Raw genomic sequence first — 25,307 nt, forward strand, 5'->3', positions numbered from 1 at the left:
TTAATGTCTGGTTAGCTAGGTTTTAACTAATTAATGTCTGGTTAGCTAGTTTTTAACTACTTAATGTCTGGTTAGCTAGGTTTTAACTAATTAATGTCTGGTTAGCTAGGTTTTAACTACTTTATACCCGGTTAGCTAATTTTAACTAATTAATGTCTGGTTAGCTAGTTTTTAACTACTTAATGTCTGGTTAGCTAGGTTTTAACTACTTAATGTCTGGTTAGCTAGGTTTTAACTAATTAATGTCTGGTTAGCTAGGTTTTAACTACTTTATACCCGGTTAGCTAATTTTAACTAATTAATGTCTGGTTAGCTAGTTTTTAACTACTTAATGTCTGGTTAGCTAGGTTTTAACTACTTAATGTCTGGTTAGCTAGGTTTTAACTAATTAATGTCTGGTTAGCTAGGTTTTAACTACTTTATACCCGGTTAGCTAATTTTAACTAATTAATGTCTGGTTAGCTAGTTTTTAACTACTTAATGTCTGGTTAGCTAGGTTTTAACTACTTAATGTCTGGTTAGCTAGGTTTTAACTAATTAATGTCTGGTTAGCTAGGTTTTAACTACTTTATACCCGGTTAGCTAATTTTAACTAATTAATGTCTGGTTAGCTAGTTTTTAACTACTTAATGTCTGGTTAGCTAGGTTTTAACTACTTAATGTCTGGTTAGCTAGGTTTTAACTAATTAATGTCTGGTTAGCTAGGTTTTAACTACTTTATACCCGGTTAGCTAATTTTAACTAATTAATGTCTGGTTAGCTAGTTTTTAACTACTTAATGTCTGGTTAGCTAGGTTTTAACTACTTAATGTCTGGTTAGCTAGGTTTTAACTAATTAATGTCTGGTTAGCTAGGTTTTAACTACTTTATACCCGGTTAGCTAATTTTAACTAATTAATGTCTGGTTAGCTAGTTTTTAACTACTTTATACCCGGTTAGCTAGTTTAACTAATTAATATCTGGTTAGCTAGTTTTAACTAATTAATGTCTGGTTAGCTAGTTTTTAAGTACTTTATACACAGTATAGCACGGCAGTGTTTGCCCACCCATTGTTTGGGCAAGGTGGCCCGGCCCTCCCAAACGATCCCTCGCCCCCCTTGCAAGAAAGAAATTTTATTATGCGGATAGAATCACAGACTTTAACAAACAAAATGAAATTAACTATAAAACGCGGAATATTGTGGAATCTGCCCAAATGTTGGTGCAATTGAATTGTTGAAATGTTATTCACCCATCACAGGATTACATGACATGTGCTTAAATTGCAAAACACAGGAGACAGAAAACACTTAATTTGTAAAAACAAACAAACTGGAATCTGGCAAAAATTAAAACAGATTTCATGGCTCTCTTTCATGGTCTTTGTCGCCCAATATCTAAATATAGCGTAACTATATTAAGCTCCATCAGGAGGCTGTAACCTGAGCGGTTAATATGTCGAAGAGGAATGTCAGAAGGTGACATTTCTACAGTACTAAAGTAAATTTGCTTTGCTGTTATGTAAAGAAAGAAAGAGGAAATACCCCCAGATGCTTGAAAGTAATGAAGAGTGTAACCATTTAAAGGAGTGTGGGATCATTTGAACAGGAATCAACACTCCCAATGATACGTGATTATTTGAACATCTGCATGTCCCGCAGAGCCTAACCTGCCATCGATCGTACATTCAGTAGTCAATATCTGAAGTAAACGAGACTCTGCTGTCTGTTTCTTTCTGCTGGGGGAAGATGGAGTTTGTTGTTTGGCTGAGAAGCATACCGAAGGATCAGAGACAAGTTTGATCACGACTTTACGGAGGAGGAGCAGGAGGAGGAGGAGGAGCAGGAGGAGGGAAAGTTACCTGACACCCAGAGGGTTTAGTCCATATTTTTTATTTTGCTTCTGTGAGTGAACAGATGAAGTTGTTTGTTGACGGAGGCCTCTGGTATCTCAGCCTCCAGTGAGTTTTTCTGGGTGTTTTGAGTATTTCAGCTTCGTGATAACGCCGAGTCTCCACGTCAGTCACCAGCTGTACATGTTGTGTGTGTGCCGTCATCTTACCTTGTGTTTTCAAAGGGAAGTGGATGTGTCGGGTGATTTAGGAAGGGTGTGTGTGGAGGGGGAGGGCGGCAGCTTCCTGTCTCGGGGGCTCACAACAGACGGTCCTTCCTGGACCTGCCTCGTCTTGCCCTCCGTCCTCCCTCTGTCTGAATGTGTCTTTGTGTGTGTTATCTCACCCTGCTGCTGCTGTCGGTCTGTAAATGGACCGAAGAGCCACAAACAAACTTGAGGTTTTGTTGTGGCAGCGAGGTGAAGATATTTCCACTTTCTGTTATCAACATTGTGACGCCGACGCACAGACAAGTGTGTGTTTGTGTGTCAGGACTCACGTTAACCAAATATCCTCTGTTATTGACTGAATTTTTAAAGCAGTGACGGGACAATCTGAAGGCTCTCCGTCATTTTGACAAATTTAACTCAAGTGAAACCTGCAGCAGACCGCCTGTCCTGTTGGTGGCGGTGTGCAGTTTGGTCTTTGACCTCGCATGCAGGACCTCGTTATCTAGCTGGCTTTAGCCATCGTAGGCTATATCGCCATATAGTTTACGACCCTGTGTGTCTAAAGCAGCCACTGTCACAACACGCATTCAGTCTGACGCACTGATCCTCTTTCCTTTCCTCTGTCTGTTGTTCACATTTCTTATATGGACTTTGTAGAGCGCAGCTGTAGTTGTTGAAAAGATTTAACACTGCAGTCTATTAAAAACTATGAAAAAAAAAACTATCGTGAGGTCTGATTGCAGTTTCTCTCCAGAGAAAAATGTGCAAATGGAGTCCAAAAAACTGAATAATCTGCCTCCTTGTCCGTTACCTGCAGCATAAAGATTTACATACAACAAGGTGTCGCCCCTCAGGCTCATGAAATCCACTGTACGGTCTTGAAAAGTTGACGTCTTGGCAATACATTTTTTTTTACTGACGAGAAATATCAGTAATGTCATCGGACTCTCCCCGGGTCCAGTTGAAGTTTTGGCAACGTGACGCTAGAGCCTGGGCGAAACGGCCAAGAATGCCGTCACGATAAAACATTTAATTTCATTCGATATTGATTATCAATGTCAAATCAGTTTAAAGGTTGATTTTTGAAAGTTAAAGAAACCAACCCGTTTCCCAGCGGGCCGCCACCATCCAGCAAGTCTAATTTTAAAACCTGAAGAAAAACTCATGTGAATAACTACATTTTTACCACAATAAATGCTTCGACCCGGGGTGTATTACTGATGACGAAAACCCTCCTTTGCACGCTGTTGAGGCCAGTGAATCCAGCACCTCTGACACGAACGCCGTTAAAACGAACGCTCGTGCCGCCGAGACAAACGAGCTTTTGTATCACGTCATGTAAACCAGTCTTCTCTGCCGTCGCCCAGTCAAAGGAGGGCAGTCTCTCCCATCGTAGCCTGCAGGAGGCCTGTCAGTGTTTCCTGACTCATGATGAGAGCTGGACGCATGTGATGAAATAAAATTAAGCTATTTATTTTCTTCTTTTAGTTTATGACCTGGATGCTTTCACAATGTGGCGAAATAAAAGTTTTGAAAGTGTGGCGCCGTGTTTGTCTGACATGTACATAAATAATGAGGGTAATGGCTCAGGGAAATACCCAGTGCCTGAAAATGTGGCCCCCAGAACAACAACAATTCGCACACTGTGCTTTAGGGGCGTATGGGAGTGAAGTACTCTCGCTGTAGAGCTCGTATTAATACACACATGTACACACAGCCTGTACGCTGCCCTGTGTGTGTCTTTGTTCTCTGAGATGTGTGAAAAGTGGGTCACAGGTCGGACCTCTTTGTCCCCCCCGGGCAAATGAAAAGTGACAGACACCGGCCGTGCATCTCCGCTAATTCGCTCACACGCCCCTCGGTCCCTCTCGGCGCCCACTAATTGCGACATGCCGATATGAGAGCTGCGCGGGGCCAGCGTCTGTAATTGCAGAACATCCCTGGACAAATAATTTGGTAGTTAGTTAGACCGTCGGAGGCCAGCGCCGGGCAGGCAGGGGTCACCGGGTCACAGGGGGACGGAGGGAGAGCCGGAGCCGAACCAAAGCCTTCTTTAAAGTGTGTTCTGCAGAGCAGCACGGCAGGCTGTCAGAGTCTTTACGAAGTACGTCACAATAAAAGCAACTCATTTAAATGGGAAATCAGGAGCGGTGGAAACTCGTTCTGCTCGCTGCGGAGCGTCCGGATGACAGAGCTGTCGGCCGCAGGAGAGACTTTGTAACTCCGCTATGAGCAGGATGATGTTTTCAGATCAACAGTTTCATGGAAACGCTGAACATGAGCCGTGTACGTAGGGCCGCAGCTAATCAACCAACAGAATTTGCTGCTTTGATTAACAAGTTAAAGGTTTTGGATCATAGTTTATCACAGATAAGGTCCTGGCTGCGGTAATGAAACCATTTAACTAAATATCAAACAACTGAACACTCAGCCTGACTGGCTCCCAGTAGTTGGAGGAGGTTTGCTAATCAGAATGAACGCGAGATGAGACAGGGGAAGCAAATATCTAACGATATGAAATGTTTTATCATGGTAAACATTTAGGCTGTATCGGCTAGCCGCTAGCTTCACGTGGACAAAACTTTGACTGGTCACATTCCAGACGTCAGCTTTCCAAGACCTTACAGAGGATTTTATGAGCCTGAACGGCGACGCTTTGTGGTATCCTCAGGCTTAAACCTGCGAGTACATGACAGTGTTTTCCCTAAGATGGAGTTGTAGCAGCCGAGGTGAAGCAAATTTTGAACAATATGTAATTTCACATCATATTGGGCCGTTATTTTCACCATATGTCTGAACAAATATGAAATGGAAAAGCTAGAGCAGATAAATAAATAAGCAACACCCAAAGATAAGTCTACTGGAGGAACAACAACCTCCAGCGATGTTACATTTAACATCACGTTTGCCTTTTGTGTCTTTATGTTACAGCTTCTGACACTTATCTGTATAGACATCAATATAAAAAAGCAACAGGCAGCTTGAGAAACCTCCTCCCTTCTGAGCTGCATTTTATTTGCACATTTAAATCCAAAAGGAAACGTCTCCTCATTTGCTTAAAAGGACTGGTTTGCATCACTAATTTGCTTTAGTAACCTGAGGTCCTCCGGTCACCAACGTCCTTTCTTTTCCAAAACCACTTTTTCAGGATGAATCAGTCTGTACAGGACAGAGCTGTACGCCAGTTTAGTCTAAGTTTGTACCTGATGTTCTCAACTTTACACAAGTAGCCCAGGTAGTAATAAAATACAGCTACCTGTTACTTTCTATAAATTGAGCTTAGGGCTGGGCAATAAAACAATAATGATGATTATTGCAATATAATTTTCCTCAATAACAATGTAATAATGTAAAAATGTTCAATATATTCAATAAATATTTGGTTTAATTCATTTAAATCACGAACAAATTAGCACTTAATTTTAATTTTTTTTTTATTTTATTTATCTATTTTGTTGAGGAAAAGGGACTGAAAAGCCGACAGGAAGCGCCCCGTGCTTTGTAGTAAACTTTACCAGCGGCCAAAACGGCGGCTATAACACGGTCACAACCCGAGCGAGATGACGGGTCAGAATGTGATCCGTTCGGTCGATAACATCTGAAAAGGCTATATATATGCAGTGGCGTTCACAGTGAGCGCGTACAGGGGAAACCTCTCCTCCAATTCACTGATTTACTGTTGCAACTGAAACCGCGTTCTCTTAGCCAGCGCCGTCCAGGAGACCTTGTTTTCCAACAGGTAAACTAACAAACATTACAGCCAGCTGGCTAAAGCAGAAAAACTCCTCGCTTTCACGATGCTCCTCATGCATCACCGTAGTGCTGCCGTGAAATGTTCACTCTGCGCGCCGAACGACAGAAATGTTCTTAAGGGAAGGACGGACTCGGACTCAGAGGAACTTCTCCTCTTTCAGGACGGCAGCCTGAAAGTGTGAACAGAGAAAATAACTCGCATGTTGCAGGTGCGTTTGCTCAGTGAGCGGATGTTAAATTTAAACCCGTCTTTTCCTCCTTCAGGGTTTTGGACCCAGAGAGCCAGTGAGACAGAAGAGGACCTGATACTCTAGACCCGTCGTCCCCCCCCCTCCCATCCCTCCTGCGTGTCCTCCAGCTGACCGTCCCTCTCTCTCCGAGGACTCGCCCGGCCGGCTGGACCTCCTCCCGCCTCCTCCCACCGCTCCCCCACTGTGGATTACAGACTTGCATCAGGAGCGATCGGAGACGCTGATCAGCTGACCAGAAGCTGACCAGAAGCTCCCCATCACAGAGCGCAGCCCAGTCCGGGCCCAGTTCAGGTTCCGGTCTCAGCCCAGTCCTGCTGCAGGATGGCAGCTCTGCCGTTCTGTTTGGCTGTGATGGCCGCCGCTCACCTGCTGACCCTCAGAGCAGACGGTAAGACTTTTCAAATTTAAACTTTGTGATGTTACAAGTTACATAAAGTCACTTAAAACTATTAAATCACTCCCTCCGGGATTTTGCGACGTCGTGATCGCAGCTATCAACACAAACTCGATAAAATCCCAGTGAATTCAGTGCAACTGTGTTTTATTTTTAAACCTTCAAATTAAAACCGGACACTGCCTCTGTCCCTCGCCGTCACCATCGTTTCTCTTTTCTGCCTTTAACCACGGAGCGCTGTAGCTGCAGAGTTACTCATTAGCCCTTTTAGTTTGCGTTCAGTGAGATAAGCAGGACGTTCAGACGCACATTAACATAAAAAGTGATTACGCCCCCTCCTCTGTAATCAGCAGCCCCTCCCTGCACACACAGAGCTGCACCAGAAGCCTTTTGTTAGAGCCGTGATTAAGAGCCAATCGGCTGATAACGGAGAGAGACTTTAGAAATGAAGCTCTACCCGGGGAAACAAAAGAAAACATCTGAAAGAAGAACCAGTGGTGGAAGACTCTCTGCTCTGGGCAGAAACTGGTGGATTTATCGGCTTCTGAATGGTGTTTGTTAAGAATCGATTAAGTTTTGAATGCTTTGAGTCCAGAGAATTCCAGCAGCAATAAATATGTTGAGGACGTTACTGGTCATCCATTAGTTGCTGGAGTCCATATTAAAAAATACTCAAGCTACAGACAATAATTGCAAAACATTCACGTGTTTGCAGCTTTTGCAGTGTGAGGATCTGCAGCATGTGAGGATGTCAGGATAACCGAAATGTAGTAGTCGTAGCAGTAAATACCAATTTACCAAGAACAGGGAAATTCCCTGCTTATCTGCATTATTAATTATTAACTAAGTAATTAATCCACCGCTGAAGAATAACTTGAAGTTATTTTGATCCCTGGAAATTGTTAATTTTGGAAATAAACATCATTTCTCAGTTTTGCTGAGCTATACTTTGTCTTTAACTTCTTTATTCTGCAGCAGTGGAAGGAAACAAACCACATTTCTACAGTAAACCTCTTGGAACAGCCTGTTGATTCACCCTCACAAGCTTTATTTGGACTATATTATATATAATATTAATGAAGGAAGACAGAGCAGCTGGTCATCGGTTGATCCTGCAATGAAATAATGAACAAAACTGGATTTGAGCTTCTGATATTTCCATAAAAATTAGAAACACTGGGTGTGTCCTAACACTTCTGACCTGTAGTGTAAACATGGCGTTTCAGATTTTGTCGGCACAGCTTTGAATGTGTTCTGCGGGAAGGTCACATTCAGAGCTGCCAATCGCCGGCCTGCAAACACTCTCACAGAGCGGGCCGATAAGAGCGGGGCGGCGCTCGGCCGAGTGTTACTGACTGGGATTGACTGGGAGCCTCTGATAACACACTCGCTGTAATCTCAGGAGGAAAAGGAGAGACTCTGCCGTCTTATCAAACTATTTTTCCACTCGTTTGTTCACATCTTCAGTCGGTTGACGTCAGTTCTTCTGTATGAAGTTTAGCTGGTCGACGAAAGCTAATTTAAAATAGAGCCCGACCGATTTATCGTTGTGCAGATATTTTGCTGCAAGGTTGCACATATTTATGGCCGTGGAAACAGATCAGGGACATGCGCAGAACGGCAAAAATCGACAGAACGGCGTGTTTTTGAGTGGAGGGGGCCTAACATTAAAGAGCGATTAAACTGCAGCGTCTTTAGTTACAGTCGGCGTGTCAGAAATGATTAAACCAGAGGAGACTTGTGAATAAACGTGAGCTTAACAAGGTCCTGGTTGTAGTTGTTATTCTGCATTATGTCATGGTATCTTGGTGAGCTCTCAACATTTTAGGGATAATGTTTGTTTGTGTTTTACGATTCTTCTACATCTGCGTACAGGTTTGACTTTCTTTGCACTTGTAAACTACTTTCCGTGGATAAATAAAGATCTCAGCTCCACACTCGTGTAACACGACGTTTAATTCGATTTCATTTCCAGAATCAGCAGCTGCATCAGAAACTCTCTCTCCTCTCTGCCCGGTCCGCCGCCGCCTCCTCCCTGCAGGAAGCTGTTGAACTGATTGTTGCCGCTCTCACTTCCCCTCTGCACATTAACCATTTCCTGTATGTCACTGTATGAGCTGTCTGCGGCACGAAATGCTCCAAACAGCCATTGTTCTCCGGAAATATCCATCGTTCCCTCTGGAGACACATTCGCCCCTTTGAAACACAGTTTATTTCTCTCTGCCACTGCGAAGTGACAGAGCGGCTGAACTCCACGCGCCGAAAACCAGTTCATCGATAGTCACGTTTATTTTGCATCCAGACCAGTGAGTCGCCTGCAGTGTGAATCAGGGCTGCAGCAAACTATTATTTCTAGTTCCACCATTAAATTTAGTAGTCAAGTGAAATGTCAAGTATGTGTCTTTATGTATAAAATATATTCACTTTATTAGGTCATGAAATCCTCACTGATAATAATAATAATAATAATAATAATAATAATAATAATAATAATAATAATAATAATAACCGTCAGTATTCATGGAGCACTTTTGAAAAACAGGTTACAAAGTGCTTTAACAAGTGCAAAGACAATAAAACCCAGATGAAAACACTGAAATTAAAATACATTTAAAAGGTAAAGATAAATAAAATCAACTACATAAGGAAAGTTTTAAGAAGGTACTTGGAGTCAATAAATTTAAATGAACACATCATCCAGCACTGAAGCGAGTTTGATTGCTGGTAACCTGGACTTGATTATCCTCTGCTTTAGTTAATTATCATGACGAGTCTTTAGCAGCCAGAGGCCGGTGCTCACCTGGATCAGGTTCATATCACAGCACACAAGTTTTTCTGTGACGAGATCTGGATCGAACACGGACGAGATTTAAGATGCAGGCACATGTGTGTTTTATGGCAGACCCTCTACCTTAATGCTGAATGGAAGGAAAGGAAACCCTGCAGACTCCAGCTCCAACACGTCTGTATTTTTATTTACAGTTAATATTCTCCTATAAAGACACTACAATGAGACCAGGGGCCGGATTACAGGAAGTTCCTGTCTTCAGTCTGAAGTTAAGACAGAAGCAAATCCTAACTAACTTAAGGATTCTTATCTTATCTCAGGTTAGGAAATCCTAAATACTCAATCCAACATTTTAATCGCTGTTTTTTGGTCATTTTTTTTAAATGAAACATGCACTGAAAATGGAAAATGAAACAACGATCACTGAGGTGTTGGTAACCTCCGTCAAGAAATCCAAATCCACATAACGCTTAACTCGGGAGATTTAAGAGAGAGAGAGAGGGCTAAAATAGCGGACGCAGTCTCCGCCTCATATCCGGCGTCCAGCGGAGCGCTGATGCTGTCAAACAGGAAATCAGTCCGTTGACAGTGATATGAAGACGCAGGCCACTGTAGTGTCCAGAGAGCAGAGGGAACCGCTGCTGGCTGAAACCCGTAGGCTACTCTGGAAAGTTAATAATGACGGTAAAAAAAAAACGGGCTATTAATAATAATAATAATAAAGGCTGCGGGCTGACGTCATCATGTTTTATCAAAGCCATCAAGCCTTCACATCATGTTACATAATGAGACATTATCCAGCGTCACGTCGCCTGCTGCCTTCCTACTAACGAGGGCTTTGGCCACCAAACACGTCGGTAGAATCAATTAACAATTTCCGCCTTTTGACCTTTTAGTGATCTTGTGAAAGCAGTGAAAGAGCAGCCGTGTGGTTTAAAGGAGTTATTAAACACTTCTGGTGGAAAAGTAAAAATTAGGACAGCTCAGCAGTTCTCCTGGAGTCAGGAGAGTTTATTTACAAAGGTAGGATGTTTCTGTAAAACACTTATCTAAAGTTAGGAAATGAACGCTGACTCAGCAACTGTTAATCTGTTATGGCCTATTGCTAAATCACTTCCTCGTCCTCATCACCACGGTTACCGAGCAGTTAGGATAGGATCTGCCGGTTAGGAGGTTTCTGTATAACGGCCCACGTGCTGAGGGACACGAGAGAGGCGACACACCTCACGTGGCTCGTCAGCGGGACGACGCCCAGCTGATTCAGGATGTGTCGTCCTCTCCCGTCGACCTGATGACGAACTGAAATCCAGCCCGTCTCTCCGTCAGTCTGCAGACGCCACCGGAGCGCAAAACAAAATCCTCTCTGGTGGACAAAATCTGAAGCTACAGTAAGTCCAGCACTGAGAAACAAGCCGGCCGAACGACACGCGCTTTACAAATCCTTCCTCCGGCTCATTTTAAGAGACATGCGCCTGTGCAGCGTTTGGGCCAACGAAGACGTACGCACTGATGTCATAGCAGGCTGTTCTCTGCTGACGTCGTCGTATATTCTGCACGAGGCGTGAGGCGCTCCAAACACTGCAACACTTCTTTCTGTTTGCTGCACAGTGACCTTCGTTAAGACCCTTTAGCTCAGCCGCCGCCGCCATATCTTATATTGACCGTGTGGCGTTTAACTTTGCTGTTGTCTGATCGATCCTGCGACCTTTTCATTACAGGCCATCTCTTCTTCCTCTTGGTTTTCCTCTCTCGCTGTTCCCCCACACAGAATACTTTTTTACTTTAAAGAAATAAATACATGTTTTTCTGTAAAACTATTTTATAGCCAAAGCTCGTAAAGACTAAATCAGTTCTTCTGAGTAGTGTGTATTAGTATAAGAGTCACAGGACATTTATTTGAGTACTATTCATTTGAGAGAAAATGTACAACGTGGTGAAGCAGCAGAACCAGAAACCTTAGCAGGTGTGAAACAGCTGATCGGAGATCTTCTCAGGTCGAAGTTCCCGTGTTATAAATAGTTTATCCTAATATAATAATATGTTTAGATGAGCTGTAAGCACTAATCATTGAGATGAAAACAAATAAATAATAAATTATATCCACAACATTCAGATTTTTTGAGATGCATTTTCCCGATTTAACCTTTTCATAGCAGGCCTTTAACTTGTTTTCACATAGTAGTATTGGTACTTTTACTCGAGTACTCCTTCCTGCTCCACTGCCTTCTGCTTCCGCGCAGTGTTGAGTTTGATCCTATCAACTTTATTACTCTGCATATTTTCTGAGTCATTGTTGACTAACGCACGGTTTCTCTGCATGAGAGCAGAGCGGCTAACTTTGTGTCTGCAGACCACAGCGACCGGCGACCGGGACATGGCAGGAGCTAAAACGAGCGCTCCCTCCAGTCTGCTTTAACCAGCAGCTCGACCACATTCCTTCCTTCATACTTATATATGTAATTAATGACTTCTAATTTAGCAACCCTGTTTGTTCTCTGCGTATTGATGTATATCTGCTCAACTTTGGATTTATAGCAGCTTTCACGCTGCCTTATTTCACGGGGGTTTGCTGTATGCGCTTTATGAAAGGTATGGAGCAGATTTTATCCGCCTCTGAGCAGGAAAGCTGCCGACAGACTCGAGACAGAAAGACGGAACGATCCGTTTGTGAAAAGCCACGCCGCGGCACGCCGCTGGTTCCGGTAAAGCCGGGCCGCTATGTGAAAGCACACGTGGTTGCTGGATAATGATGCAAACTTTTGCTCAGTATGAAGAAGCGAATGCGACATAAATGCGGATATTCTTTCCACGCTGATCTCGACCTTACTAATCTACACCCATCAAACACAAATAACAGGAAAAGAACATAAACAACGACCAGTGAACGCCCCTAATCCGTGTGTCCTTCGTACATCGGGGACCAACACAACCGTCAGATAGAAATTATATTTATATATTTTAAAACTGTAAAAATGGCCACGCAGTCTGAATGAAAACAAATGTTCAAAAACCTGAAGATGTTCAGTCCAAAGACAAAAGAAAAGCACATCGGAGGAAACGCTGATTGGATTATCAGCAGACTAATTGTTGCAGCTGGATTGATTTCTCTTTGCTGCCACTCTGTAATACCACACGACGGCGTCCACGACTGCAGGTGAGACGGGACGGACAGACAAACAGTCGGGTCTGAAGCAGCGCTGCGTCTTTAAGAGCACACGGAGAGCGTCTGATTACCCAGCGTGCTCTCTGCCAGACCTCAGTCTCCACTCTGACTGCCGGCGCAATTAAACACACATGTGGATGGAAACTGGCGCGCACACACACTAACAGAGCAGCCATTTCCATTTCCAGCCTCAACACACTCCCTCAGCCAATCAGAGCTGTCCCGGCCTGAGAGGGGAGCTCTGTGTGAGGCTCTTCAGGTCTAGACGCCGATGACATCATTGCTCTGTTTGTCCTTTTTGAGTTTCATGTTTTTCCATTTGAGCCGTTTTGCCGCGGCACAGATTTCACGGGACACCTGTCGAATTCACCCTGCGGGCAAAACCGTGTGGCCTTTCAGCAGAATCACAATAACCTTTTATTGATCGCCACTGGATTGTTAAAAACAAACTGCGCACTCGTCGGGGTCTGACGAGACGCCGGCTCACGAGACGAGATTTTAAAGAAATCTTCCAAGCTGAATTATATGAAAATGTTGAGCATTAAACCGTTAATTAGATTTTTATTTATGTAAAGGGAAACAAAACTAAGTCAGTGCTGCTCTCAGATCTGTTCCTCCTGCAGATCAGCTTATTTAATATCTGCAGTCATGGTTCAGTCTTCCCTCCTCTCTGTGTCTTTGTTTGGGGACGTAACCTCTTTAAATGTGACTGTGGCTCCTTTTCACCTCCAAGAAGAGAGAAATTATTTAATTTTAACAGCTCGTGTTCAGCAGCTCTCTGCTCGTCTTCACGTTCAGAATCTCTGACAGGTCCAGAGAGAAGGCAGAATATTACGAGAATAACGTCGTTTACATTTTAAATGTCTACCTGTCCGATACGTTACCGTACTGGATGAGACAAGGAGGTGGAGACCGACTGAAAACACAGAGATCTCCCCAGCAGCTCGGATAAAGTGCAGCTCACGGTTTTTTGACATGCAGCCTGGAGGAGCCGGGGATTGAGCCGCCCGACCTTCCGATTAACGGGCCTGGACTCGCGGCGAGTTGACTTGATTACTGTCCCGGCATACGCTGGTGTCACATCAGCTGGGCGGAGTTGATTCACTCCGCGAGACGATGTTATCGGTTGTGCAAAAATTCTGTGTGGCGTCAGACCGTGGAAAATGTGTTTAATTTCCTTCCACTGCAGCAGAAAAACCAAAGAAGGTAAAAAAGTTCAGGTCAGGAAAAAGATAATTTTCAGTGATCAACTAATGAGTTAACAACTTCAAGTTATTCTGCAGCAGTGGAAGGAAATGAAACACATTTACACAGCCTGTTAATTCACCCTCAGGAGCTTTATTTGGATTATATATTATAAATAATATTAATGAAGGAAGACGGAGCAGCTGGTTATCAGTTGATCCTGCAGTGAAATAATGAACAAATGTCTTTAATTGTTCATTTTAGATCTGAAAACGTCTGTTTTTGGTGACATAAACATTTATAACTTTGGCAGTTTGCTGTTTACTTTGGTTCCATTTAAGGGTTTTCACTGGACTACAAACACGTGAACAAACTGGAAACTCTTTCGTTACAGCTCCGTTTTTTTTACTGGACGAAATGCTTTTACGGTCTGGACGGAGGGCAGATTTCCCCTGCTGAGCGCCGACGTCCTCGGTGTGTCGGCGGAGGTTTTAATGTGAGCGAGTCAGACGCCGTCAGTCACGGTCGATGTTGGATTCTCTGGTCGACTCTGAAACACAAGGACCCGGTTTAACTGTAGAGAGGAGGAGGGGCAGCTCAAACAGTCGGCGTGCAGGTAGTTCAAGTCCAGACATGACAACACGCACGGCAGAACACACCTCAGAGGGGTTTTAGTCCGAGCCAATGAGAGGAGAGACGGGAGGGAGCTCAGTAAACAACAAAGTTTGGAGAGGGAGAAGGGGGAGGGTTAGAGGAGCGGAGGTAAACAGAAGGAGGCAGTGAAGGTGGGCTGAAGACAGAGATGTGTCCCCGTTTGAGTCCTGGATCTGAACTTCACACGAGGTTGTTGTTTAGTAAATTAGAATCTGGATCCCGACTCACTTTGCGGTTTCTCCCTCCAGCTGCAGGTCAGAACCCGGACCACGTCCTGCAGGGGACGGGGGTGAAACCCGAGGCTCGGCGGCCCGGTGAGGACTCGACCATTGCGCCAGAGGACGCGGCCCGTTTCCTCAGCTGCTACTGCTCCGGACACTGTCCTGAGGACGCCACCAACAACACCTGCCAGTGAGTCCAGACTCTGAGAGAACGGAGCGAAGAACCGTTTGATCAGCTAATCGTTCAAATCTCTTATTGATCTGTGCGTCTCCTCAGGACCAACGGTCAGTGCTTCGCCATCATCGAGGAGGACGAGCACGGCGAGGCCATCCTCACCTCCGGCTGCATGAAGTATGAAGGTTCACACTTCCAGTGCAAGGTACGCGCGCACACCTCCACCTGCGGAACTTCTTTTGCTGTTAAGTAATGTTAGTTTGTCATCAGTACTAACTTACCTCCTTGTTAAGGGTTGAGATCAGGTTCAAGCCGAGACTGGTGCACCGCTCTGTCCTGCACACATCCTGTCAAGAAAGGAGGGGCCGTGCAGCTGAGAGCTTAAAGAAGTAAATTAGGGATGCAAACTAGTTAGCAGATGTTTCTTTTGGATTTTAATGTTAAATTAAATGCTTAGTAATTATCCCGAGAGCCTGTATAGAAAGAAATGATGCGTCCAGATGCATCGTTAATGGTTTTATGATCGGCCCTCTGAATCGTAATCGAACCCTGAGGCCCTTAACCTGGTTCTAACCTGAACCCTAAACCAAGTCCTGTCTCCCCAACAGGCCTTTAAACCTGCTGGGCTCAGCATGCAAGTCCTCGCAAACATAATGAAACAAAAACATACGCACAGAAAACCTGATCTCCTGAGATCTGAACAGATATCGACGTATTTTGGAGCTAAAGTTGAGTGAATTTTAGTGCCCGTGTGGTTTTTCTCTCAGGAGCAGAACTGGTCTGTCTTCAGTAAGTCAGTTTGTCCCACATGCTCTTGAACTGTCCTCAAAATGAATCTTAGGACTTTTAAGTTTAAGACGAGTTTAATCTTCCCTCACGGACGTGTTTGTGAATCGGCTTCATGTGCATGAAAGTGAAACGGAGCTTTTTAGGTTGTGTTTGAGTGCAGCTTGTTTTCTGTAAGTTGGCGCTCAGTGAAGGAGGCGTGAGTCTCCTAAAGAGCTGCTGGACAGCAACTGAGTACAAGTACTGAACCGAAGTACCAGTTAGAGGTATTTGTACTTTTCATGCCACCTTCTACTCTTGTACTTTTTACTTCTCTACATTTATCTGGCAGCTTCAGATTTTTACACACAAAACACGCGAAGAGTTTACAAGATATGATGTAGACTGACGGTGAAATTTAATTGGCAACAACTTTGATGGTTTAAAACATTTTTCATGCGCGTAGACGATTTGCTGCTTCTAATTATTTTAATTTATTTGTAATAACTTTGAGGTTGGACAAACACATTAAGAAGGTGAGACTTTGGACTCCTGGCAGTTCTCTCTGTTTTCAGAATATAAAAAAATCAATTGATGGAGGAAACGATCATCAGCTGAACATTTCAGAAAGAGCTGCAGCAGCAACATCCTGCTTCACGTTAATGAGGAGGAAGAAGAATAATCTAACGTATAATATATAACAGGACAATGAGTACTTTTCCTTTAGTAACATTTTCAATGCAGGACCTACTTAACTTTCATCAGAGTATTTTAACATTGTGGCATTAGTACTTTTACTGAAGTAAAGGATCTGAATACTTCGTACACACATATATAACTGAGTAGCCTGAATTACATTGAAAGGCCAAACTGTACGTACCATAATTAGTACTTTTGACACTTACTTGTTTGTAAAAGCAGGTACTTTGTACTTTTATCCAAGTAGAAAGACTTCTAATTTTAGTGGAGTGATTTTAAGCAAAGGGTATCTGTACTTTGAAGTACAGTATTTGTGTACTCCGTGTACCGCTGCTGTTGTATGTGGAGGGGGCATGAAAAGTACTGCTGGTCAGGCCGAGACGGGAAACAGGAGCTGATGAAAACGCTGTGAAAGAAGCAGCGATTTTGTGTTTGTGTCAGCTGGGAATGATTTCCCGCTCTAAGACGCCGGGTACAGCAGCAACAGGGGAGCAGATCGTACCTGTTCAGGTGAGGAGCATCGGGAGGTCTAATGGGTTGACCGTGTGATCGGTTTGATTGACAGGACTCTCCCAGAGCTCAGACCAGGAGGACCATCGAGTGCTGCAACACAGACTTCTGCAACAGAGACCTGCAGCCCACGCTGCCCCCTCAGCCTCCCTCAGGTAACGTCTCACTCCCCGGAGCCGTCAAGGTGTCCGTCAGGCGAACGCAGAGCCGAGTTAACCGCAGTGTTTTGTGTTTTCTTCCCCGCCGGATGTTTCCAGAAGGCAGCCCCCACTGGCTGGCCTTCCTCATCTCCATGACGGTCTGCTGCTGCACTCTGATCTGCGTCACCGTGGTCTGCTACTACAGGTAGGACCTCACCTGTGCGTTATCAACGCCACCGTCTGTTCGACAAATTATTCACAACTTTCATCTTAATGGACGTAGAAACGTTTCCAAACGCTGGGGTCGAATGGGGCTTGATGATATCTTGTGTTGGCTGTGAGGTGATTCATTCATTAATGTTATAGCGTTATAAATTATAGAAGATAGACGCCGCAGAACCTGAGAATCGTCCTGTTTTTAAGTTCTCTTCAGGATCCAGGAGAGCGTCCTGGCCAAGATGCAAGAATAACTTAAAACAATACAGAAACAACTCCACTCACAATATTTAACACAAAGCTGATTGGGACAAGTCCTGTGAGCAGAGACGGCACCCACACGTTTTAATGATAAAACCGCACAAACCCAGTGCGGCTTTGTAAACAATACCCGAGAGTGAGTCTACGGGTTTCTAGGGACCGACCCCGACAGATTTCAGACAGTGAGCTGAGGCGTTCATATTTAAAATATCGCCGTGATCTAGCAGAGGCCTAGAAACAGATCATCAGATTGTGATGTTTATTCCCGCTTCAGTAATATCTGCTGCCTTCCCTTCGACGCACAGCGCCGCTCGCTGTACCTGTCGTCTCCCGGCTGGAAGCCACTGAAGGTTGTTCAACAGCTGATTAAACCGTCTGTATTTAGAAATGTAATTATCTGTGTGTGTGTGTGTGTGGCAGGTATAAGTGGCAGAGTGAGCGCCAGCGTTATCACAAGAACCTGGAGGAGGAAGTCTTCATCCCTGCTGGAGAGTCTCTCAAAGACCTCATCCACCAGTCTCAGAGCTCAGGCAGCGGCTCCGGGCTCCCCCTGCTGGTAGGGACACAACGCTGCACCTCAGTCCCGCCATGTTTTTCTGTTTAAACTGATGCTAGAAGGGCAGTTTATTTGTTGTGCTCATTTCAGCAACAAGGCAATTCAAAGTGCTTAAAACACAAAAGCAACATAGGGGAAATAAAAAAAAGACATTATACTAGTTTTAAAAAGAGTCAATTAGGAAATAAAAACAGGTTAATTTACCTGAACAACCTGTTTGTTTACCCATAATTCTAAGGTGTTTTGAATAATCAGCCTTTCATTGTTTTGCTTCTTTGATTCCCATCTCTCACACCACTCAAACCTCGCATGATATTTATTCCTTCTTTTTCACAATCATCACCGTGAATCCAGATTGTTTGAGCTACAGTCTAAAGCGGTCAAAGTGCAGATGAAATCTTAATCCTACCCTGTTAGGACCTGCTCTCACTTCCTGGTGAGAGAGGAGAAACACCCCGAAAACAGGAGAGTAAAAGTAAATATTAGGGTAAAAACCAGTGAACAACATCTTCACTGGTCTCACGATTACCAGGTCAGCGATTCGGTACCTCGATGCATCACCTCAAAGCTGTGAATTTCTAGGCACCTCATTACGATTACGAGGCTGCGACTGTAAAATGAACAGGATAAAGATGTATTTTTCTCACTCTTTGACTATTTGGTACTTTTAAAGTATTTGTAACAATCCAAAGTATTAGGTAGTAATGAAATGCAATTTAATTTTACTTAATATAAATGTAGCTCATATTGCACATGGTTACTGCGTTATGGTTACTGCGTTATGGTTACTGCGTTATGGTTACTGCGTTATGGTTACTGCGTTATGGTTACTGCGTTATGGTTACTGCGTTATGGTTACTGCGTTATGGTTACTGCGTTATGGTTACTGCGTTATGGTTACTGCGTTATGGCGTTATGGTTACTGCGTTATGACGTGGTTACTGCGTTGTGGTTACTGCGTTGTGGTTACTGCGTTGTGGTTACTGCGTTGTGGTTACTGCGTTATGGTTACTGCGTTATGGTTACTGCGTTATGGTTACTGCGTTATGGTTACTGCGTTATGACATGGTTACTGCGTTATGGTTACTGCGTTATGACGTGGTTACTGCGTTATGGTTACTGCGTTATGACGTGGTTACTGCGTTGTGGTTACTGCGTTATGACGTGGTTACTGCGTTGTGGTTACTGCGTTATGACGTGGTTACTGCGTTATGACGTGGTTACTGCGTTATGACGTGGTTACTGCGTTATGACGTGGTTACTGCGTTATGACGTGGTGACTGCGTTATGACATGGTTACTGCGTTTTGTTACTGCGTTATGACGTGGTTATGACGTGGTTACAGCGCTGTGGTTACTGCGTTATGGTTACTGCGTTATGACGTGGTTACAGCGCTGTGGTTACTGCGTTATGGTTACTGCGTTATGACGTGGTTACTGCGTTATGGTTACTGCGTTATGGTTACTGCGTTATGACGTGGTTACTGCGTTATGGTTACTGCGTTTTGTTACTGCGTTATGACGTGGTTATGACGTGGTTACAGCGCTGTGGTTACTGCGTTATGGTTACTGCGTTATGGTTACTGCGTTATGACGTGGTTACTGCGTTATGGTTACTGCGTTATGACGTGGTTACTGCGTTATGGTTACTGCGTTATGACGTGGTTACTGCGTTGTGGTTACTGCGTTATGACGTGGTTACAGCGCTGTGGTTACAGCGCTATGACGTGGTTACAGCGCTATGGTTACAGCGCTATGATTATGACGTGGTTACAGCGCTATGGTTACAGCGCTATGGTTACAGCGCTATGGTTACAGCGCTATGGTTACAGCGCTATCACTGACTTCTTCTGCTGCTGCTGTTTTTATCAGCACAGAGTCAGATACGTGTTGAACTTCGCACTTTACAACGCTGCAGTCAAACCACGTTCACTCCACCTTAATATATCTGATCCTGTGTTTTGTCTCGTCTGCTGTCGCTACATGTTTGTCTTGTCCTGTAAGTGGATTATTGTAATCTGTATTGAGCACCGTGGATGAATGACAACAAACCAACTTTACAGCAGCCAAATAACGTCCTGCTCAGCTTCCAGACCGCAGTCTGAAGAGGACATGTTTGCTAACGCTGACTGCCTGTCTAGTAGTTGGAAAACAACAGACAGACTTTAATAAACGGACACTGTAAATTTACAGCCAGACTGAAACGTGGCTCTCATGTTTTCCTCTGCTCCGCTCGTTTTCACCATCACCTAACTGTCCTTTGACGAATGAGGAGAGGACGCCCTGTTCGGTAGAACCACATGCCTCCGGAGCTGCACCGTCTGTTTCGGTCCGTCAACATGACGTTATCAGTTAACCTCTAGATAATCGATTATTGACATTTGTGAATCGATTCATAATCGCCCAAGTCAGCATCGCAATGCATCTAAAAATCAGTTGTTTTCCTCACCGCTTGACAGATTTACGCAGAAACTGAAAATAATTCTGGCTTCTGGGTGTTTTTTTAATTATTTCCTCTCTGGTGATGATACTTTTAGTTCTGATACCAACATTAAACAACAAAAATCCTTTTTTAATTTAGCAAAAGAAGCCAAAGTTCTTAAATTTAGATGTTGTCCAAAAGGCAAAGTAAATAAGATAAAGTCTCTGCCTTTGCCAAATGTCTTCAGGTGGAGTGAAAAGATTAAACTCAGTCCGACTGTGTTCCAGTTCTTCAAGAAGTCTTTTATAAGTGACTGAAAATCTTTTCTGTATGTTTAAAGGAAGAAGAACCAGGTCATAAATAAACAAAGCTTACTTCAGTTTTTTCACCATCACAGTTCAGAAAGATTAAAAACAGCCAACACATGTTTGAAGCAGTCAAAGAAAAACCGCAAACAGAAAAAATGTATTTAAAGCATCATGAGTCAGGTGTTTGCGTTGGTCAGCAGCCTTGTTTGGATGTTTGAAAGAGACAATCAGAATGAAACCTCCTCCTGTCTCGCTCAGGTGCAGCGGACCATCGCCAAGCAGATCCAGATGGTGCGTCAGATCGGGAAGGGGCGCTACGGCGAGGTGTGGCTGGGCCGCTGGAGGGGGGAGAAGGTCGCCGTCAAAGTCTTCTTCACCCGAGAGGAAGCCAGCTGGTTCAGAGAGACGGAGATCTACCAGACCGTCCTGATGAGACACGAGAACATCCTCGGTACCGGCCGCAACCCCCCCCCTCTCACAAACACAAGTTACCAAACATTAATATCGTGTTTATAAAGTGAGTCGCTGCAGGTCAGAGGACTGAGAGCATCACTCTTTAAAACTCGCTCTGTGGGAAAGAGGAGTCGTCCTTTCTGTCGTCAAAGTCAAACATGGTGAAATACAGTAATACAGGTAGAAGTAAGTAAAAGCACTTCAAAATAAAGCCCCCGATAGACGCCTGTCCCGTTTACGGGCTGGCTGCACGTTTTGACAAATGAACTCGGTCAGACGCCTGGTCTGTTTTTTTTTTTTTTTTTATACCAGTTATCTGGATGTTTAAAACCACTTAATGACTTTTATTGCTCTTCAGGCTTGAAAAATAATGTCCGCTGAGGTGGACGGCGAGCGCGTCAGCTATCAACTGAAGAAATATGTATTTAACAAACCAGTGAATAAAATGATATAACATGTGAAAACTGTATTTTTAATGCTGTTAAACTAAAGTGGTCACACATTTTAACATATTCTGATGCTGTTCAATGCAACGCAAAAACGCCGAACCTCACTTCTGACTCCTCGGCTGCACCGTCGGGGGATCCTCCTGTTCATCCTCACTTGATTCTCATGGAATCTGTTTCTTGCTCCAACACACTAAATCTTACTCAGATAATGGAACTAATCTGCACAGGTTTTACATAAATCCACTGATTTACATCCAAAAAAGTTGGTGCACGTGAAGCATTTTGAAGAAAAACAAAGTCTCAGCGATGCATAATGTCCCAGTTAGGGGACAGATGATTAATTTCCTCCAAACATAAAATCAGTACTTGGAAAGTTTAACAATTGTATTACTCCTTTTAGATGTTACCAAGTTTGATTTACCTGAGCTGCTCAGCTTTTCTGGCCATCTCGGTTTTGCCGAATTTAAGTTGCACTTACAACAGCTTACCAGCGGGTGGCAGCGTTATGGCATGACACACTAGCGGCTGACTCTGTACATACAGTAAACGGCCGTCCACTGTAGTGAGCAGTATGCGTGAAAGGGTTAAAGCTCGCCAGGTCGCCCGCTTTAGCTGCTTAGATCGTGAATACCAATAAAAATGTTAAAACTTTTGTCAGTGTGAACATGATGCGCGTCGTTTCGTTCACTTCACAGAAACTAATTTGATTCATTTCAGAAGTTCCAAATGATCAATAGCTGATCGGTATTAAGATCACGGTTATTTACTGACTCAGGAAACTGAACGCTTCATCTTTAAAAACGATTGTGCATCACTCCAAAATCCCAAACACCCCCTGAAGAATAAGAAACAATGATGACATAACCGATGGAGGAGAGATGGATGTGAGGTTTTAAAAAGCTTCAGCGGTCTTCTTCTCTGCAGCCCTTTAAACGCAGCAGCAGCCTGAAGACTGCAGGACTCCGGGGCCGATCAATACCCTGATTGATTTTTAATTTGGTTGATTTAAACTAATGACAGCGAGCGTCGCCGGTCGCCTGTCGGACCGATGAGACACGACGACGACGACACGCCGTTAAAGACGGACGGCGCTCTGCTCTGATGGACTGAAGACACGCTAATCCATTTAGAGAGAGAGAGGAAACCAACGCACGCCTGAACTGAAGGAAAATGGATCCTGCTATAATAATAAAAATACATCTTTGCAGCACAAAGTGCTTAAACAGATAAATAAAAAGGCGGCAAACACCACAGTCAATTTCATTAAACTGTACAATTAAAGGATTAAATGAAACATTTCAGCCAGAATACAGACGACTGAACGACAGCAGGTTTATGTTCAGGTACCGAAGGGCTCAGATTTTTACACCAGGCGTCTGACGGCGTGACGGATGTTTCTCAAAACCAGGAATGCAAAGAACTGCCGTGTGTTCTTGCAGAGAACGTTCTTGCCAGTCGTTCTCAGAAGAATGAACGTCATCCAGACGTCTCTTACAAAATGACTCCGTAGTGACAGAATAACAGCGGTACGAACGTTAAAACTGTCTCACAGCTGTGGGTCTTTACTCTGTGAGCCGGTCGGCCGGCTCGTTAGTCGCGTCTCAGAGTCTCTCGGGCTGAAGGCGGCGATGATGATCGGTTGAGCTCTGACCTTCCTCTCTCTCTCCCCTGCAGGCTTCATCGCGGCCGACATCAAAGGCACCGGCGCCTTCACGCAGCTCTTCCTCATCACCGACTACCACGAGAACGGCTCCCTGTACGACTACCTGAGGCTGACCACGCTGGACACGCAGACGCTGCTGCGGCTGGCGTACTCGGCCGCCTGCGGCCTCTGCCACCTGCACACGGAGATCTACGGCACGCAGGGCAAACCGGCCATCGCCCACCGAGACCTCAAGAGCAAGAACATCCTGATCAAGAAGAACGGCGCCTGCTGCATCGCCGACCTCGGCCTCGCCGTCAAGTTCAACAGGTTTTTACACTTCGACTTGTTGTTTATCCCACGTTTGTTAAACCTGTGGAGGAAACATAAACCAGTTTCTCTCTGATCCAGAACAGTTTCCTGAAACTCTCCCAGAATTCAAGGCGGAAGTGAAAAAACGTTCAAATGAAAAAATGTCAGGATGTTTTATTATTTGGTAAAAACTCGCGTGCATCTGACTGACGAACGTTTGTGTTGCCGTAGCGACACCAACGAGGTGGACGTCCCTCTGAGCACGCGGGTGGGGACGCGGCGCTACATGGCCCCCGAGGTCCTGGACGAGAGCCTCAACAAGAACCACTTCCAGGCGTACATCATGGCCGACATGTACAGCTACGGGCTCGTCGTCTGGGAGATGGCCAGACGCTGCGTCACCGGAGGTACACGCACGTTAACACCTGACGGAGACGCCACCGAGTGGAGAGTGTCTCCGTCTCTCTGCTAATTGATTAATTGACTTGTTGTTGCAGCTCTCATCGAACTCATCAAGCGTCCTGTTTTTTTTCCCAGGATTCTGCTTTTTAACCTTTCTAAAAAAAAAAAAAAAATGAAGAAATAAAAAGAACCAGCTGGACGGATTTAAAATGTTTACTTTACATTTTCCAGACTCATCCTGGAAAACAATGAGAGGAAAATGTCCTGGAAAGATTGTAGGCTTTTGTTTATGTTCAGGAATAAGAAATGTAGTAACTCTGAAATCAACATCGTACTTTTATTTAATGTTAGTGTTTATAATAAAACGCTCATTTATAGCAGCAGATAAATCAGGAGGTGAAATCATCTTCAGCTGCAGGAAAGTCTGAAATTAAAACCCGTTTAGGATCCGTTTGTTTCAACATTAACTTTTATATAATCAATAGTTGAATTAGATCCAGTTTAGAAACACGACACTTGCTGTTGAATGAGATGCTTTTAAATTTATTCTCAAAACATCAGAAGTCCAAAAGTCAGCAGATCGTTTCTGTCAGTTGTTCCCGGGTTTGAATACTCTGCTCTGATTGGCCAAAGTTCTGATAATATTTCAGTTATTATAGTTAGATTCAGTGGCTCCACCTGCTGGTGAGAACACGTCACTGCACACTGATGGGCTTCTTCCTGCTGTTCACTTACAGGACATTTATTTACATATTTATCAAAACGGCATTAAAACATCAGTTGGCTCTCATGTTAAAATGTTTAATACAGCTCCCAGAAACGGACCGCCGGCTCCACGTGAACTAAACGGAGCTGAAAACGCCAACAGAAGATTTATCTGATGGTTTTAATTACATCATTTGGCTTTTCACCCTCTGAAATGTGACAGTTTCTGACGTTTGTTGTGTTTCTTGCACCGAAACCTCTGAAATGTTACTCAAGGAAAGTAAAAAAGTACCTGGTTTTAAAAGTACTGAAGTAAAAACACATTCACATCTATTGATCTTTCAAACAGCCAACCTGTCTTTTTAAACGTCTGTCTTTGAATGCGTCGTTAGTTACAGTGAATCACACAGCTGATTTTTCCTTTACTACTTTAAATACTCGAGTACAAAAACTACTTAAGTGCAGTAACAAAGTATTTGTTCTTATTTATTTGGATCAAAAAACAAACATTTGTCAGTTTTCTGACGTTTTGTCGACCGAACGATTCAGCGATCAGTCGACAAAGTGTCCAGCGGGTTGGTGGTAAATAAAAACGCCCGTGGCGTCCTCTCTGCACGCAGGTATCGTGGAGGACTACCAGCTGCCGTACTACGAGATGGTTCCCTCCGACCCGTCGTACGAAGACATGCTGGAGGTGGTGTGCGTGAAAGGACTGCGGCCGACCGTGTCCAACCGCTGGAACAGCGACGAGGTGAGACGAGCTAGCGGCGCCGCTTTGACCTTAACGTCTCGCGCCGATGTCGTCAGAGGGCCCTCTGGGTAAAGACGTTACTAACGGTTTGTG

The 25,307-nt window shown here is 44.1% G+C and overlaps 1 protein-coding gene across 5 annotated transcripts in view; it reads left to right on the forward strand.

The window, feature by feature from the left end:
- The window catches only part of LOC123980102 (bone morphogenetic protein receptor type-1A-like), a 60,374-nt gene that overhangs the window by 32,845 nt on the left and 2,222 nt on the right, over nt 1-25,307 (forward strand). For 3 of the 5 annotated variants that reach the window (XM_046064329.1, XM_046064328.1, XM_046064330.1), the window contains 9 exons: nt 6,058-6,432; nt 14,477-14,639; nt 14,727-14,829; nt 16,654-16,943; nt 17,636-17,771; nt 20,759-20,951; nt 23,077-23,374; nt 23,588-23,763; nt 25,084-25,214. In XM_046064329.1, the coding sequence (XP_045920285.1) occupies nt 6,366-6,432; nt 14,477-14,639; nt 14,727-14,829; nt 16,654-16,943; nt 17,636-17,771; nt 20,759-20,951; nt 23,077-23,374; nt 23,588-23,763; nt 25,084-25,214 (1,557 nt within the window). In that variant the 5' untranslated portion in view covers nt 6,058-6,365. The remainder of the gene's footprint in view (nt 1-6,057; nt 6,433-14,476; nt 14,640-14,726; nt 14,830-16,653; nt 16,944-17,635; nt 17,772-20,758; nt 20,952-23,076; nt 23,375-23,587; nt 23,764-25,083; nt 25,215-25,307) is intronic. The other 2 variants (XM_046064332.1, XM_046064331.1) reach the window with 2 other exon arrangements.

This window comes from Micropterus dolomieu, linkage group LG12, assembly GCF_021292245.1.
Source record: "Micropterus dolomieu isolate WLL.071019.BEF.003 ecotype Adirondacks linkage group LG12, ASM2129224v1, whole genome shotgun sequence".
NCBI lineage: Eukaryota > Metazoa > Chordata > Actinopteri > Centrarchiformes > Centrarchidae > Micropterus > Micropterus dolomieu.